This window comes from Arvicola amphibius, chromosome 7, assembly GCF_903992535.2.
Source record: "Arvicola amphibius chromosome 7, mArvAmp1.2, whole genome shotgun sequence".
NCBI classification, from domain to species: Eukaryota; Metazoa; Chordata; class Mammalia; order Rodentia; family Cricetidae; genus Arvicola; species Arvicola amphibius.
In genome coordinates this window covers 78,435,910-78,451,523 of record NC_052053.1, presented here as the reverse complement: position 1 = coordinate 78,451,523, position 15,614 = coordinate 78,435,910, and the positions used below count along the sequence as shown (strand labels likewise).

Here is a 15,614-nt window from a genome sequence, read left to right as displayed (position 1 = left end):
GCATGCTTGTAATCCCTGCACTTGGAAGCTGAAGTGGGAAGGTCTTGAGTTCAAAGCCAGTCTGAATCACATGAAAAGACTCTGTCACAACAACAGCCACACTACAGAGCCACAGTAACATGGCATTCACATCGAAATGGACTCATAGACAAACAGAATAAAATAGAGAACTCAGGAAGAAACCTTCATGCCCACACACATCTGCTCGAGAACAAAACAGCCTCTTTAACAAACGGTGCTGGGAAGATGGGCACCCACGTGTGGAAGACTGAAATTAGAACCCTACCTCTCGCTCTGCACAAAAACCCAATTCAAATCTATGGAAAGTCTTAATGAGAGTCTGGAAGCTTTCACTACTGGAATGAACACAAGGGAAGGGGGCAGGGTGGCACACACCTGTAATTTCAGCATTTGAGGTAGAAAATGAGAATCAGGAGTTAAAGGCTGCTTTCTGCTGTACAGCAAGTCTGTCTGGGACCAGCCTGGGTTATATGGGGCCCGATCTCTCAAGAGCACCAGTGATTTTCCTATAGAGAAAGCAGGGTTTTTAGACCATAAAAGCATTGCTGTAAGGGGTGTGATGAGGAGAAAGGATCCCTCTAGGTTTCTGTTTCTCAGAGGTGAACAATAACCAACTCGGGAATTTTGTAAAGCTTCACAAATTGTTTTCAGAAAAAACATAGTCCTAATCATTCTGTAATGGTTATTGATTTGTTTAAAGTTTAAGATATTAAAAGAACATAGTGTCTTAACACCACCCTCCAATTTGTTAGATTAAGTCCCAACTAAAGCCTGGCGTTCCTGACAGGACCAGTATTTCAGCACCGAGGACAGCGACATCTGTGTCCACTACTGGGCTTGGCGCCGCAAGCTCCAAAGTAAACCTGAGATGTGTCCTGGGGTCTTTCACGTCAAAGCACAGCCACAACGCCTTCCTGTGGATCCCCTGAAGAGCCCCCATTAGAGGATTTTGATTGGCTACAGAAGCCCATAATCTAGCTGTATCACCCTAGGCGGCACTGTGTACTCCAGAGGGTGATGCTGCCAGGGAAGCTGTGGGCTTAATAAGGACTGGGAAGTCAGGAGGAGGCAGGACAGAGGGAAGATTCCTGCAGCCTCTAAGCTTTCCCAGGTTTGTCTTGCTAGCCTGCTTTCTATGTGCAACATCTTTATGAACCAACATTAGGGCTCAGGGTTTGGGGTATAAGGCACTTCCGTTTGCCACACCCACCCAGGTTGCTGGGCGCACAGCACCCACCCGCGGAGGAGACCTTTATTAGAGGAAAGCAAACATTTAACTAAGAAAAAACCAAACTCTTAATTGGAGGCCTCCAGGGTTGTTTGCAGAGGCAGATGGGAGGAGATCTAATGAAACCACCTCACACGGTCCTTGGTGCACACCTCACAGATAAAGCCTCATTGCCAGGCAACAGAGTTTTTCCAACCAGAGGCCTGATAAGAGACTTGGTGAGGCTGTGTGTTTGAAAAATATGATTTTGTAAGCAGGGCCCAGGGTGAGCTGATTCTGTCCAATGCCAGAGTCTGCCGCCAGATAAGCAGCTGCTACGTTCCCTGGGGTATTGGCAGGGTTGATCCTCCCAGGACCTCTGACAGGGCCTGCCATACTAGTCACCAAGGGCAGCTGGCCAGATGAGGGTGGAAGGGTGTCAGGGCTGCCGAAACTGGCTATATCCCTGGTGCCTTCTACTGCCACTCTTCTGATGACTTCCTTTCCCTCAGACTAATAACCAAAGTCCATACAGAGGCCCACACATTTCCACATGACCCTCACTCAGCACCATCTCCCCCCTGGCATCAGCTGCTAGGCTTGCTCCCTTCTGGTTACATTGGCTTTGTTTTTCTCTGCCTTCCCCCTTCTGGCTCTAGGGCTACCCCTGGGCTTTCGCATGAGCTGTCCATTCTCCTTAGAATGTTTTCTACCTGTTATATATACATCTCTCTCTCTCAGTTCCTCCCAGTCCTCATTCAAGCTGCCACCATTAGGAAACCTGCCCATCTCACCGCCTGTTACTCCAAGGTTTCTTACCCTACTCAGAGGGTCCTCGCCCTCCTCAGAGGTTCCTTGCCCTACTCAGAGGGTCCTCGCCCTACTCAGAGGATCCTTGCCCTCCTCAGAGGGTCCTTGCCCTCCTCAGAGGCTCCTTGCCCTCCTCAGAGGGTCCTCGCCCTCCTCAGAGGCTCCTTGCCCTCCTCAGAGGGTCCTCGCCCTCCTCAGAGGCTCCTTGCCCTACTCCGAGGGTCCTCGCCCTACTCAGAGGATTCTCCATTTTGCGACAGCCACCACAACCTTCTAACTTCCTGTCTAATGTGCTCTGTTGTTACGGCTCATTGCTCATTGTCTGTCTCTCAGTTTAGCTAAGCTCCAAAAAAGCAGAGTTCTGATCTTCCTTCCATGTTGGTATATATATATTCCAGGCACGGGGCATAGAGCACATAGTAGCTGCTCAAGGAGTGTTTGGCGAACAATGAAATGTCTCTTTGGCTCAGTTCCAAGTGACCCTTAGTGGAACTAATGAAAAAGAGTTCATGTTCCCCAGCACCCACCTGGTAGTTTACAACTGTAACTCCAGGATCCAACACCCTCACACAGACATTCATAGAGACAAGACCCCAATGCTGTGGGTTATGCTCATTGTTAATAAAACCCTGATTGTCTGGTAGCCAGACAAAAAGTATATGTGAGGTGATCAGAATGAGGCGGCTGGGGGAAGGGTGGGGAGTCAGGAGAGACAGCAGCCAGGGGCCCAGGAAGCAAGACATACTAGAATTCTAACAGGTAAAGCCATAGGCCACATGGCAATACATAGAAGAATAGAAATGGGTTGATTTAAATGTAAGAGTTAGCCGGTAACAAGCCTGACCTATCGCCAAACATCTATAATTAATAAGAACTTCCGTATGGTAATTTGGAAGTGGCCTCTAGAATGGAAAAGCTCCGCCTACACGCCAATAAAATAAAAGTAAATTAATTTTAAAAAAGTAAATTAAAGGAGTGTATGCTCATAATGAGCCCCTGCCAGGCCACTGAGCTTCTGGGAGAGGACTGGCAGCACCCCACACTCCAGCAACATCACCCACTATCTCAGGAAGGAGGCAGCCTTGTCCACACAGGAAGACCCAACGACTTGGCTTTCCTCCTACCCCACTGTGGATATGCTGTGTGACTCAGGCCATGGGACAGCCCACTTCTGAGTCTCAATTTGCTCTTCTGGGCATAAGATTAGTTTCTGCTCTCTTTGTCTAAAAGCAGCAGACAAATTTTGCACCTAAAATATCCAGGTTTTGAGAACATATAGGAAGAGGTGAGGCTGGTTGGAGGTAGAGGTATCGCTGGGCTACCGGACTAGGATGGGATCATTTCCGTTTTAGCTTGACGGTGAAAACTGCCTCCCGCTCTGTCTCATTTGCCTGAGAGCTGTGAACTCAGGACCCAGCCATGTGTGGGCTGAATCTTCAATCCACACATTGAACATGGGTGAAGTCACAGAGAGGGGCTCTCAGCACTGTGAAAGCAGTGGCCACTGACCACTATCAAATAACAAATAAATACACACAGTGACAGAATGTGAGACACTAAACTGGCTTGCTAGAAACGGAGGCCTCCCTCACTCAGGCAGGGGTCAGGAGGCGTCAGTGGGAAGTTCTGAACCGTGAATGTGCCTCCAGTCGGCGAAATCAAGAGAAAAGTACCTAAGCAGAGGAAAACTCAGCAGCCTGGAGAGAGAGAGGTACAGGAACCTCGGTGAATTGGGGAAGAATGTGAGGTTCAGAAAAAGGAGTGACTTGCCCACGGATACACAGCAGATTGACAGGTGGATGTTCAGCTGGGCCCCTTCTGAAGCCGGGTACCCTTCACTGCCACTAGCTAGGGGCAGGGTGGAGGCAGCCAAAAGTGAGCCTGGAGGCGGGGCGGGACCAGAAGGTGGGGAAAGGACTCAGGGGGCGGTCCTATGACGTAATTTCCTGGGTGTGTGTGTGCGTGTGTGAGTGTGTGCGTGTGTATGCGCGCGCGTGCGTGCGTGTGTGTGGTGTGTATAAAAGAGCGTTGCTGCTGCTACTGCTGCTGCCACCACCGCCGCCGCCACCACCGCCGCTACCGCAGTCATCCTGCTGGGGCAAGAGCTCGAGATGACAGACCATAGACCCACTTCTGCCATTCTCCTGCCGCAGTTCATCCACCCGACCCGCACCACCCGACTCGCCATGAGCTACGCTGTGGTTCTGGCGCTTCTTCTGTGCTCGGGACAAGGTGAGGGGCTTTAGGCTCGGTAGCGGTGTCCCCTCTCCTGCCCCAGGTCCTTTGCGGCGCCCGAGGATTCAGTACCATGGACAACACCCAGTCAGGAAGCGGATTAGATCTAACCGCTAGACTCTTACTGTGGCCTTCTGTCTCCCACCACACCCGTATGGACTGTGGGGACTGTGGAGTCTGACCCAACCCAGCGGGGCAGCTCCCCCTATCCACCCACCTCCACATCGCCCACCGGTGTGGGGCTCTGCGCCGACCAAGGTCACTGGGGGAGATAAAGGACTGCCTCTAGTTTCCCAATCCTCCCGTCCTTCCACCCTTCAGTCTGCCCTTGATGTCTTCCCCCACCCCAGATCTTTGCCACCACCTCTGGGGTTTCTTCCCTTGCATGCCTCTGTTCCTACCTACCCTGTCCCACTATATGGTTGATCTTATTCAGAGTAAACTTGATTTCAGCTCTGCATGCACCCTCCTCCGGTGGGGAAGGAAGGGTTGAGGTTCTTTAGTGCAGCCTCTGAGGGCCACCCCCTGGGGCGGCAGGGAAGGGAAACAGGAATCAGTGCTGGTGACTTATTGGGGTTTGGGGCATCGGTGTAAGGGAGAGTATTGGGAAAGCAAGTGCGAGTGCCCCCACCCCCGCCCCAATAGGGAAGAACGGGGCTTTCCTTGGTGTGGAGAAATAACCCCAATTAGCAGTCTCTCACTCTATTTCTCTGACTTCCTCTTTCCAGTCTTTGCCCTCCCTGTGAACAGCCCCATGACAAAAGGGGACACTAAGGTAAGAAGGAACGTTGGGGTACCTTGGGAGAGGGAGGATGCCCTGTGGGCACCTCCTGGGCCAGTCCTTGGGCAGCTGCAGGAGGGAGGCTGGCATAGAGCCAAAGGCAGCACTGCAGCAGCTGAGCTGGGGACAGCTTACACAAGAAGACATCAAAGATCTCTGCTTGTCCTGCTGCAGTGACTTCCCAAGGGGCCCACCGCTCACCTGTTGAGACCTGGGACCAGGGACACCGGTCTGAGCCAGGACCATAGCTTCTCCTGTCGTAGGTGTTCACAGACCTGCCTGGCTCTGCCCTCACCCTGTCACTCAGACTCCCTGCTCTGCCTCCCGCTTCTGCCTCCTGCCTCTGCCTAGGGAGTCATCTGGCGGTGAGAAACAAGCCATACCAAATCCTTGGACTGCATCCCCATCAGAGCCAGGGCTGCTCTCCCAGGATCTGGATGTCTTCATCTGGGCATCAGAGAATTCTGTTCTCCGTGGTCTGAGGGCTCTTCTGTGAGAGGCCACAGCTAACAACCAAAGGCATCCAGGAGCTCACTGTTTATTTGTTCAGTTGGATTTTCTTGTTTACTTGTTGGTAACTGTACACAGGCCAGTGTTTGACTTTCCACCCTCATTTTAGCCATGCAACCTCAGAAAATCCAGCTTCTGTAAGTGTCTCAATCCATGGGTGAAGCCATAGGAACCTCGTAGTCCCTCAGTGATTTTCCTAGAGCTTTCCTTTTTAATCTCCCCAGCATTCTTTTTTTTTTTTACTTTTTTTCCCTTTCTTCCTTCCTTTCTTTCTTCCTTCCTTCCTTTCTTTCTTTTGAAAGGGTCTCTTTTGATAGTAGCCCTGGCTGTCCTGAAACTCATGTAGACCAGGTTGGCCTCAGACTAAAAGAGATCTGCCTACCTTTGCCTCCCGAGGGCTGGGATTAAAGATATGCACCACAGCGCCCTGCTTCCCAGTATTCCTGAGACCCCCTACCCAACTCCCATCTCTTGGTGTCTGCTCTCAAAAGCTGGTGGTTTCCTGGTATTCTCTATGCAGTCTGGAGTTGGGGAGAAAGGGCACATGCTCCTAGGAGCTGCTTGCCAGATCTGCTCCCACCACCATAGCTTGGCAGCTGGAGTCAGAGGTGCCAGCAGCTAGGGATGACCTACGTGTTTGCGTGGAGGTTGTTATGACTACACGCTCTGACAGCCTTTGCCGACTTGCTATCTTGGAACTATGGGTTGGATGTCTCCACATCCCATAGACACAGCCTCCCACACCTTCGCTCCCTGCCAGTGTTGCCTGACGCATGTCTGGCACCTCCTGCTCCTCCACCCAGCTGCAGGCTATGGAAACAGGTCTGATGTTGTGGTTCTCTCCGTAAGCGTGTGTAGCACTTCACACGGGATGAAGTTGTTTTCCACTGGGTGGGCATTCTCATCCCTGATTTACATATGGGGAAACTAAGGCTCAGAGAGACTTAGTCACTTGCTCAAGGTCACACAGCTAGCATTTCCACACGGGGTGAACACCATCTTCAGAGACCAGCTATCTGCCATGGGCTTCTCCACCTGCTATGCCTCATACAACGTTCAGAGACATACATGTCTTGGGCTGGAATGAGCATTGAGATGTAACTAGTTGGCATCCCACATCCAGCAAAGGTTTTTCCCCATGGAACAATGTGGAGTCACATAATGTGGCTGTAGAATGAGAGGTGGTCCTCTTTCTGGCAAGTCTGAGCCCGGGGAGATTTGTGTTCTTCACTGGACAGCCTGGAGGACATCTTGGAGGAGCTGATCCTTTGGACCCTGCTGGACCCCTAGAGGTCCTCTTAGGTCTCAGAGGCAGCACCGTCCTTAGAGAACTACCCAAAGAGTGAGAAGATAGCAGATATATACTCCCCTTCCTCCCTCAGCAGTGGTTCCCTTGAGGCACATGCTGGCATGCCCATGTGATTCATTTGTCTTAGCGTGTGTGTGTGTGTGTGTGTGTGTGTGTGTGTGTGTGTGTGTGTTCTGTTTCTACGGCTCTACAAGGTCTGGTTAAGGAAGCAGAGGTGAGCCCCAGAGCCTCTTGCAGATAACATAAATGTTGTTCTTCTGCCCTCCTTGGAAAGCTGCCCTGGCACTTCAGGGACTAAGCTCCATGTTTGTACCAGCCACAGCCTGTCTTGCTGTCTCCCAGGTGATGAAGTGTGTCGTGGAGGTCATCTCTGATTCGTTGTCCAAACCCAGCCCCATGCCTGTCAGCTCTGAGTGTCTGGAGATTCTCCAAGGAGGTAGGAGCCAGAGGCTGGAGGAGGGACTGGGAGGCCAGGATGCGGGTGGGTGTCTCTTGACAGGATTAATCATCTCATCCAGCAGCCATTGCCCCAGTGCCCTGGTCTGTGCCGGCATCTGGGGTGCACACACGAGGAGGTGACAGCTCCTGGGATTAATCCTGAGGCATGTAGATTTTCAGAGGGAACAGATGGCAGCTATCCAGAAGCCTGGGCAGAATGAAGGGGCTGGGACAGCAGCCTACAGACTGGGAACCCTGTGGACCAGGGTTCTGTGGGCTGTATTCTCAGCGTTTGGAGTCCTACTGACATCAGTAACCATTCTCTGGATCTGGGATAGAGGGTTTTAAGTGGGCCTGTGAAGGACCACATCTTTCCAAGCTGACAATCCAGTTTGTCTAACACATGATAGCACTGGTGATGGACAGGTAGAAAATGAGGAAGGATGTCAGGAGGAGCAGACAGGGCAGGCAACATGGAAGTGGGAAGTATTTACATGCTCAGTGGAGCCTGACGTTCACAGCTCCTTCCGTGGGGACTGGGTGTAGAGTCAGCAGGTGACCTTTCTGCTGCAGTAGGGAGGTGACTGACATCTTGGATATGAGGAATTCCCAAAGTGTTCTACCAAGATGCAGGCTTGCCACTGCTTCCTGATGCTGAGTTTCCAGAATAAATGATTGAGCTTGCTGAAAGCTTCCATGCTAATCTCTCGGGGTTGTCCTCTGGAAGCCACCGGTAACTGTGTCCTCTCCCTGCAGATGAGAGGGTCCTCTCCATCCTGCGACACCAGAATTTGCTGAAGGAACTCCAAGACCTGGCTCTCCAAGGTATTTCAGCACCACACACAATTCTGGGGGGAAAGCCAGCAACAGAGCAGGAGAGAACGCGGGTGGAGGCTGAGCATATTCGGTTGCTCAGTTCCAGAGCAGAAAGGTGGGGTACTTCATGCTACGTGACTCTATTGTCCAGACTGCTAAAGAGATCAAGGCTCAGAGAGGCTGAGTGATTTCCCCAAGGCCACACAGTGAGTACACCTTGTTCAGAGTAGACACGATTCTGCTGACACTCCTTGGCCTCTGGAGGGCAGTCATCCAGGAAGGTCACGAGAATTCTTCTCTGCGGAAGTGAGCACACACAGAGAAAGCTTTCGCTTCCTTGTGATTCTTTGCTCTGTGGATTATGTGGGAGGCAAGGTTTTGCTAGTCCCTAAACATAGACCAGACTTACAGTGTGTCTTAGACTGGGAGGTGACTTTTCCCAAGAGACTAAGAAAATCCAGGTGCTTTTCAGATAGGGTTTGAGGCTGAGGGCTCACAGCATGGAGGGCGTGCAAGCCGGCCAGGACAGAGAGCTAAGCTCTTATCAGAGCACCATCCCCAGCCACTTCCTGGTTTGAGGGAGGGTGAAGCACTGCCCTGGAGACCTGGAGGGGCCGGGCTCCAGCTCTGCTTCTGCCCCAGCTGCCTTCTGAGGAAAGTAGCCATGCTTGTGAGTTAGGCCCTCAATGCCTTGTGCATGAATCTGTCATCTTTGCTCAACTCAAAGCAAGGCCACCCTAGGGCCTTTGGGGCAGTGAGAGCTGTGTGTGAAAATAGAGAGAGAGTTGGGTAAAAAGGAAGCAGAAATTAGCCCTAGTGCCAGTGGTGGTGGCGCACGCCTTTAATCCCAGCACTCTGGAGGCAGAGGCAGGCAGATCTCTGTGAGTTCGAAGTCAGCCTAGTCCAGGACAGTCAGGACTACACAGAGAAATCCTGTCTTGAAAAACAAACAAACAAACAAATAACAAAAAAGTTAACCCTAGTAATCCTTCCCTGAGGGAGTTTGCCCCTTTCTTCTCACTTGCTAGTCTGTCTTGGCAATAAACACCAACCTCCCATGTTTTATTTTTTTGAGACAGGATCTCATGAAGCCCAGTCTGGCTTGAAACTTATTGTATAACTGAGGATGCCCTTGAACTTCAGACCCTCCAATCTTCTACCTCCAGAGGGCTGGGATTTCAGGCGTGGGCTACCACACTGTTTTATGTGGTGCTGGAGATGTAACCTAGGGCTTCACACATGCTAAGTAAACGCTCCACCAACTGAACAGCCCCAGCCCCAGAACCCACACTTGGCATACAGGGGATGGTGGCTGGCGCTGGGGTAGTTACGATCAGTTCTGTCCTGTCTTTGTTCTTGTTTTGAGACAGGGTCTCACTCTGTAACTAACACTGCCTCAGCCTTTGGTATGCTGGGATTGCAGGCATGTGCCACACACCCACCATTCCAGGTCCATTCGCAGGGCACTGTGGTCTTACCCGTTTCTCAGGAGGTAGCCAGGGTTGAAGTAGGGCTGAAGGTCAGGTGTTTCAGGTCTCCAGGGTGATGCTTTAAACAAAACATTAGATAATTTAATGATAATTTTAAGATTAAATATTGGATGGATATCTATTTAAAAATTAGTTCAATAGAGACTGTTAGAGAGGAATGTGCCATACTCTATACCCTTACACATATGTATCAAATAATACACAGTATCTATAGTGCACACAGGGTTGTTTTCCATTATGAAGGCACTGGGTGTGTCTTCAACCATCATGACTATCCCTCCATTCCCTCCTGGGTTCTGTATAATATTCTTCTCCAGGGACCTCTGCCATAACATCTACTACGAGTCTGTTTATAAATAAGCATCTGAACCTTGAGGAACACCTATTGCTCAAGGTCACAAAACCACGGGCATGGCCAGGGGAGGCCTGGAGCCCACTGCAGCTGAGTCGGACAAGCTTCCTAGCCTGAACTGACTGCACAGCTACGGAGCTGTGTCCTGACGCAGACACTGCTGCAGGATACTCAGCAGGGCAGCAGCAGCAGCAACAGGGGCTATATAGGCAAAGGGACTCTGGGCTTCGAGGTAGACAGCACCCACCTTATCTGGGGGCCAGACTTGGGGTTCCAGAGCAGTGGAGTTTCTTGAATAAAGAGAGCCCATGAAGAACTCAGGGCTGCTATCGTTTCATAGATCCTGAGGGTTTCTCATTGCTCTCCTGCTGCCTCAAGGAACCTTCTATTCCATTCTGTCCCTTATTGCTTTTACAAGAAGAGCTTTCTGTCCTTCCCCACTGGGGACACTGAGTCAGAGAGGTGGTGTAGCCCGATGGACTCCAGCTGAGAACCTGTACCTTCAGCTTCTCTCTAAGAACACAGGATGTTCACAGGGTTTAAGTAGGCCTACGGAGTCATAGACATATGTCAGGGCCTGGCCCCATGGGACCTTCCCTTGTCCCCTCCTACCAGGTGCCAAGGAGCGGGCCCAGCAGCAGCCGAAGCAGCAAGAGGAGCAACAGCAACAACAGCAGCAACACAGCAGCTTTGAGGATGAGCTCTCAGAAATGTTCGAGAACCAGAGCCCTGAGGCCAAGCATGGAGGTCAGTGTGGCCAGCTGGGAGAGGAGGGGTCACAAGAAGAACAGTGGTCCCCAGGGGGCACTGCTTCTTCAGAGCAGGAAGGCAGCTATTGCTCCCTTCCCTTTACAGATCGGAAACCAAGGCCTGGAAGGTTAAGTCCCTTGCACAGGGTTCATACCGTAACGGAATTTGAATCTGGCTCTTTCTTATCCAAAGCCCCCGGCTTGGTCCCACACCAGTCCCCTGCTCCAGAGGCAGCAGTAACCCTGGGCCAACCTCATGGCCCCTGCCACAAAGCCCCTGTCTCCTGCTCCTGTCCTCCTGGGACTAGGTACCACCTTAGGTGAAGGTGTGCAAGGAGGGTCCAGAGGAGTGTGTTCAAAATACAAAATGACCTGGGTCATCGACCTGGAAGTAAAAAGGTCATCCTTGGGCAGTATCAACCAGCTTCCCACCCTGGAAGTGTGACAAATTGTAGAACTGGGAATTTTGTGTCTAAAGTGGACAGAAAGGCCAATTCCCAGCATCTGGTCTATGGTCATCCTCTGGGCCAACTATGGACACATACAGGTGTGTCAGGCACCCCGCATCAGCTGGTGTCAGGCACCCTGGTGGCTGCTTGTCATGATGCACAGACTCCCACATACTGCTCCCATGGGAACGAGCGGCGAGATCACTGTGGTGCTGTGAGAAGGGAATAGTGTCGTGTGTGTGTGTGTGTGTGTGTGTGTGTGTGTGTGTGTGTGCATGCATACAGCTGGAAGCTTTAATGTGGAGACCCCGACCTTGGCATTTAGAGGAATGAGTAAGGTGGGCCTCAAGAGTCTGAACAACAACAGGTGTCCTGGCTTTCTGAAAATCGTTTTGAGTTCTGTGGAGTGGGCGCCCTGAAGCCCTGGTGACAGTAGCATGGGCCTGGTGGTGCTCTGTTCAGCAGCTGTTAAGCCACAAACAGGAGGGATTGCTCCTCTTAAAAGCCTCTCTTTAAGAAAATACCTTTCAGTGGAGCCTGTGCTGGTCACACAGAGCTCAAGATATGCAGGAATAGCCTTGAACACAGACAGGTTAAATGATTCGCCCAGGTCACTCCGCAGTCCAGCTGCTGCCCTCGTTCACAGTTCAGGGTTCTACCTTCTGAGGTCATTTTAAATTATGTTAATTTTGATTGGGGGATTCCACTTTTGCTCTCAAAACTACAATCCTGTTTGGGAAAGCAGAATTAAAGCAGCCCAATTCAATTGACCTCAGAACAAGCTTCAAAATGAAATATAAAATACGAAAGGTTGACCCCAATCTTTCTCATAGGGTGGGCTTCTTGGAAGCCAAGACATCTGACGGCAGACTTGAACTTGGCCTCCTGAGTCCCTGACGGCAGCTGGGTCCTCAGCTTGACTCTGTCCTTCTGTGTTCACAGACGCTACAGCAGAAACTCCGTCTAAGGAAGCCGTGGAGAAGAGAGAGGACTCTGACGAGGGGCAACAGGGTGGCTCTGAGGGAACCACGGAGGGACCCAGGCCTCAGGCTGTCCCAGAGCCCAGGCAGAAGTCCTCTATGGTGGAGAACAGTCAGACTTCTGAGGAGGACACAGCCACCAACACCCAGCCACCAGCCAGCCTCCCCAACCAGGAGCACAGGGACCCACAGGCCACGGGGGACAGCGAGAGAGGCCTGAGTGCCCGGCAGCAAGTCATAAATGCCAAGCAAGAGGAGGAAGAGCACAAGGAGGTTAGAGAGAAGGCTGGGCCCGAAGAAGCCCCCACTGCAACATCCAGCTCCCGCTCTCAAACCGAATACCAGGAGATCCAGAAAGATGAAGGTATGTACGGTGACAGGACCTCCCTGATGTGTCTGGGAGAGGGTGGCCTTATGCCACCTCCATAACAACCCTGAAAGATGGGTGTCCTCTCCACCGTCCAGGAGATCAGCAGGCTCAGAGAGGTCATATAATTTGCCTAAGGCTACACAACTAATTGTCAATCAAAGCTATGGTTCCAACTGCAGTTTGTCTGACTCCTAAACGAAGCAACCATCCACCTCCTGCACCTGGGAGGGAGGAGGGGCTTCGGGTAGGTGCTTGGAGAATGCAAGGAAGACAGGGTGAGGTTCAGTGAGAGGCTCTGCCAACTCCCTTCTTTGAGCTTTGGGAGGGCCTTGCGAAGCACGATACAGGGTTGCTCTGTGCTCCACTGGGGCTGGTATGGGGGTGCTGGCTGGATTCCAAAGGGTGAGTTTGCCTTAGAGGTGGCTGCACAGAGGACCTGAGGGAGTAACAGGGTCTGGGGAAATGGCAGCCCTTCCTCACCCGTTTCCTGAAGTTCTTTGCCACCACCCGCTCCAGGTCAGTCGGAGTCTCAGGCAGTGGATGGAGCTGGAAAGACCGAGGCTTCTCAACCTCTGTCACCCAAGGGGGAGCTGGAGCTCTCTCAGCAAGAGGACGACGGGGAAGATGTGATGGCAGGGCCCCCCCAAGGTCTCTTTCCAGGCAGGAAGAGCCAGGAGCTGGAGCATAAGCAGGAGGAGGAAGAAGAGGAGCATCTATCTAGAGAATGGGAGGACAAGCGGTGGAGCAGGATGGACCAGCTGGCCAAGGAGCTGACCGCAGAGAAGCGGCTGGAGGGGGAGGACGATCCTGATCACTCCATGAAGCTCTCCTTCCGGGCCCGGGCCTATGGCTTCAGGGACCCCAGGCCTCAGCTGCGCCGGGGCTGGAGGCCATCTTCCAGAGAAGACAGTGTGGAGGCTCGAGGCAACTTTGAGGAAAAGAAGGAGGAGGAAGGCAGCGCCAACCGCAGAGCAGAGGTCCGTATAGCCAAGGGCAGCCGGCCCAGCATCCCCTCCCCCACTGAGGGGGCATGGTTCCCTTAGCTGGGGCCTGGAGAGGAATCAGATGGGCATGGGATAGGGGACACTTGCTTACAGCAGGTGATCAACAGAGCTACTGGGCCAGGTGGACAGTGGCCTCAGATGTGCACGAGGGACGTAGAGTAGGGACATTGCCTCTGCTGGTGTGTGAGCAGGACATGGGAGCAATGGGGAATCAGACATGTGGATGGAGAGCTTGGCAGGACTGGCCTGGGGCCTCTCAGGGCACCTGGATCCCTGGGAACTGGGAAGGGATACTAAGGGACAATCTTGTTGGTGGCCATGTTGTCCTGGTCCCCAGGCAATACAACTGTACCTCCTCCTGGGTTCAAACTCACACATAGCCTACAATGGCTTAGCAGGGGCAGGGCTAGCTGGACCTTGGTGAGCAGATAGGATGGCATGGAGGTGCCAGCAGATGTGGGTTCCACCTGGTCCTGGTTGTGTGACCTTGGGCAGGTCATTGTCCCTCTCTTCTCTCCCTGAGTCTCATTAGTTCCCCATTTATGAAATGGGCGTATGGAGTCTCTCATTAACACCAGAACATGACCTTCAAAACCCTGATCTACCAAAGCCACTTGGGCAGCTGCAAGGGTGGTATGGGGACCCAGGGATGTGACCCCACAGGAGGTGAGAGCTGGGTTTCTTGGCAGGCAGAATGCCTCCTGAGCTAGAGGAGGCTTTTGTGGGACCTGACTGAGGAAGGTACCCTGAAGGAACAAATTCCTACTGGTCCAGAGTCCCATACGATGAAATGGGGGCTGAATAAGAGCCCACGAGGGCCTTGGGCATAATGGTCCCCAGAGTATCCCAGCATCATTGGATGGCATCATTGTGCCTGCAATGCGGAGAAATCCCCCGCGGTTCAGACACAAAGCCACTTGTCTGAGACTAGCTGCTAACAAACAGCAGGGCCCGTCTGACCGACTGTGCCGTAGATGATTCCAGCCTGGGCCAGTCCCAAGTGACTCTGTCTGTTCCCTCCTAGGACCAGGAACTAGAGAGCCTGTCGGCCATCGAGGCAGAGCTGGAGAAGGTGGCTCACCAGCTGCAAGCATTGCGGCGGGGCTGAGGCACCGGCTGGTGGGGCCAGCCATGGCTTCGAGGCACCCTGTGACCCTGGTCCCATGGCCTGAATGCGGCTCCCAGTAGGGAGGCTGCCTCTGGTCACCAGAGCCCAGGTTGCCCTCTTGTCCCTTATCCCTTCTTGTTCTCATCCCCTGCCCTGGATACTTCTGCAGGACAGCTCTGACTGTCAACACAGATTCCTTCTCTGAACACAGGCAGCTTTCTAGAAGGTTCTCTTCCACCTTATCCACGGGGCACAATTGCAATAACTTCTGACCTTTGGGTGAAAGTCGAGAACTCCTGACTAGACGATATTCCAGATAAAATTTGTTGACAGAAGAATAAACCTGCTTTGGGCTCTTTCCTTTTCTTTGACTTTTTCTTTTTCCCCTTCCACTCAGAGTTGGGTAGAAGGACTGGGTAGTTTCATGGCTGGGGTACTCCTTTCTGGGCCATTTACGAGCAAGCGTCTTTGTATCACTGAGCCTCCCTTTTATCTGTAGATGGAGGTGCTGAACTGCCCGGAACGAGACGTGATGACGATCACCACCCCAGGGCGGGGTCCATCACTCTTTGCTCACTATCTCCCAGCCACGCCTGAGCTGGGCAGTTTCTGCTGAGGTTGTCCTTCTGGACTGTCATCTAGCTACGCTGGTGCTGGGTAGAGGTTGACAGGCTCCAGGATAATACCTCTGCCTGGTCACAGGTGCCAGGTCAATGCTGGGCTCCCCACGATGGCTTCTGTGCTACTCATGTGTCAATGACCACAGGCGTGGGACCATGGGGTGTCTGACGTATGGGGCAGAAACCGTATACTAGAAAATAACAGGTCTTAGGTCCAGTTTTGAGACTAGGGAAACAGAGGCAGGGAAGACGAAATAGCACATTGAAGTCACAGATGGAGCTGACACACCAAACCTTTAGGCATGAGAATTTTGTAGGTTACACAATCATGCCAGGCTGGGATATGGTGCTAGACCCACGGGTGC

At 52.3% G+C, this 15,614-nt stretch overlaps 1 protein-coding gene across 1 annotated transcript; it reads left to right on the top strand.

Annotated features, from left to right (window-relative positions):
* The first annotated feature begins 4,064 nt into the window (after nt 1-4,064).
* Chga (chromogranin A) lies at nt 4,065-14,673 on the top strand. Its single transcript, XM_038337674.1, has 8 exons — nt 4,065-4,270; nt 5,002-5,048; nt 7,216-7,309; nt 8,068-8,136; nt 10,585-10,716; nt 12,110-12,511; nt 13,034-13,494; nt 14,546-14,673. The coding sequence occupies exons 1-8, from the start codon at nt 4,150-4,152 to the stop codon at nt 14,627-14,629; spliced, it is 1,410 nt and encodes a 469-aa protein (XP_038193602.1). The 5' UTR covers nt 4,065-4,149; the 3' UTR covers nt 14,630-14,673.
* The last annotated feature ends 941 nt before the right edge of the window (nt 14,674-15,614 follow it).

Coding starts and splice junctions, on each gene's coding strand:
- Chga (XM_038337674.1), top strand. CDS start 4,150: ATGACAGACCATAGACCCACTTCTGCCATTCTCCTGCCGCAGTTCATC. Junction 5,049..7,215: donor TGACAAAAGGGGACACTAAG/GTAAGAAGGAAC, acceptor GCTGTCTCCCAG/GTGATGAAGTGTGTCGTGGA. Junction 7,310..8,067: donor TCTGGAGATTCTCCAAGGAG/GTAGGAGCCAGA, acceptor CTCTCCCTGCAG/ATGAGAGGGTCCTCTCCATC.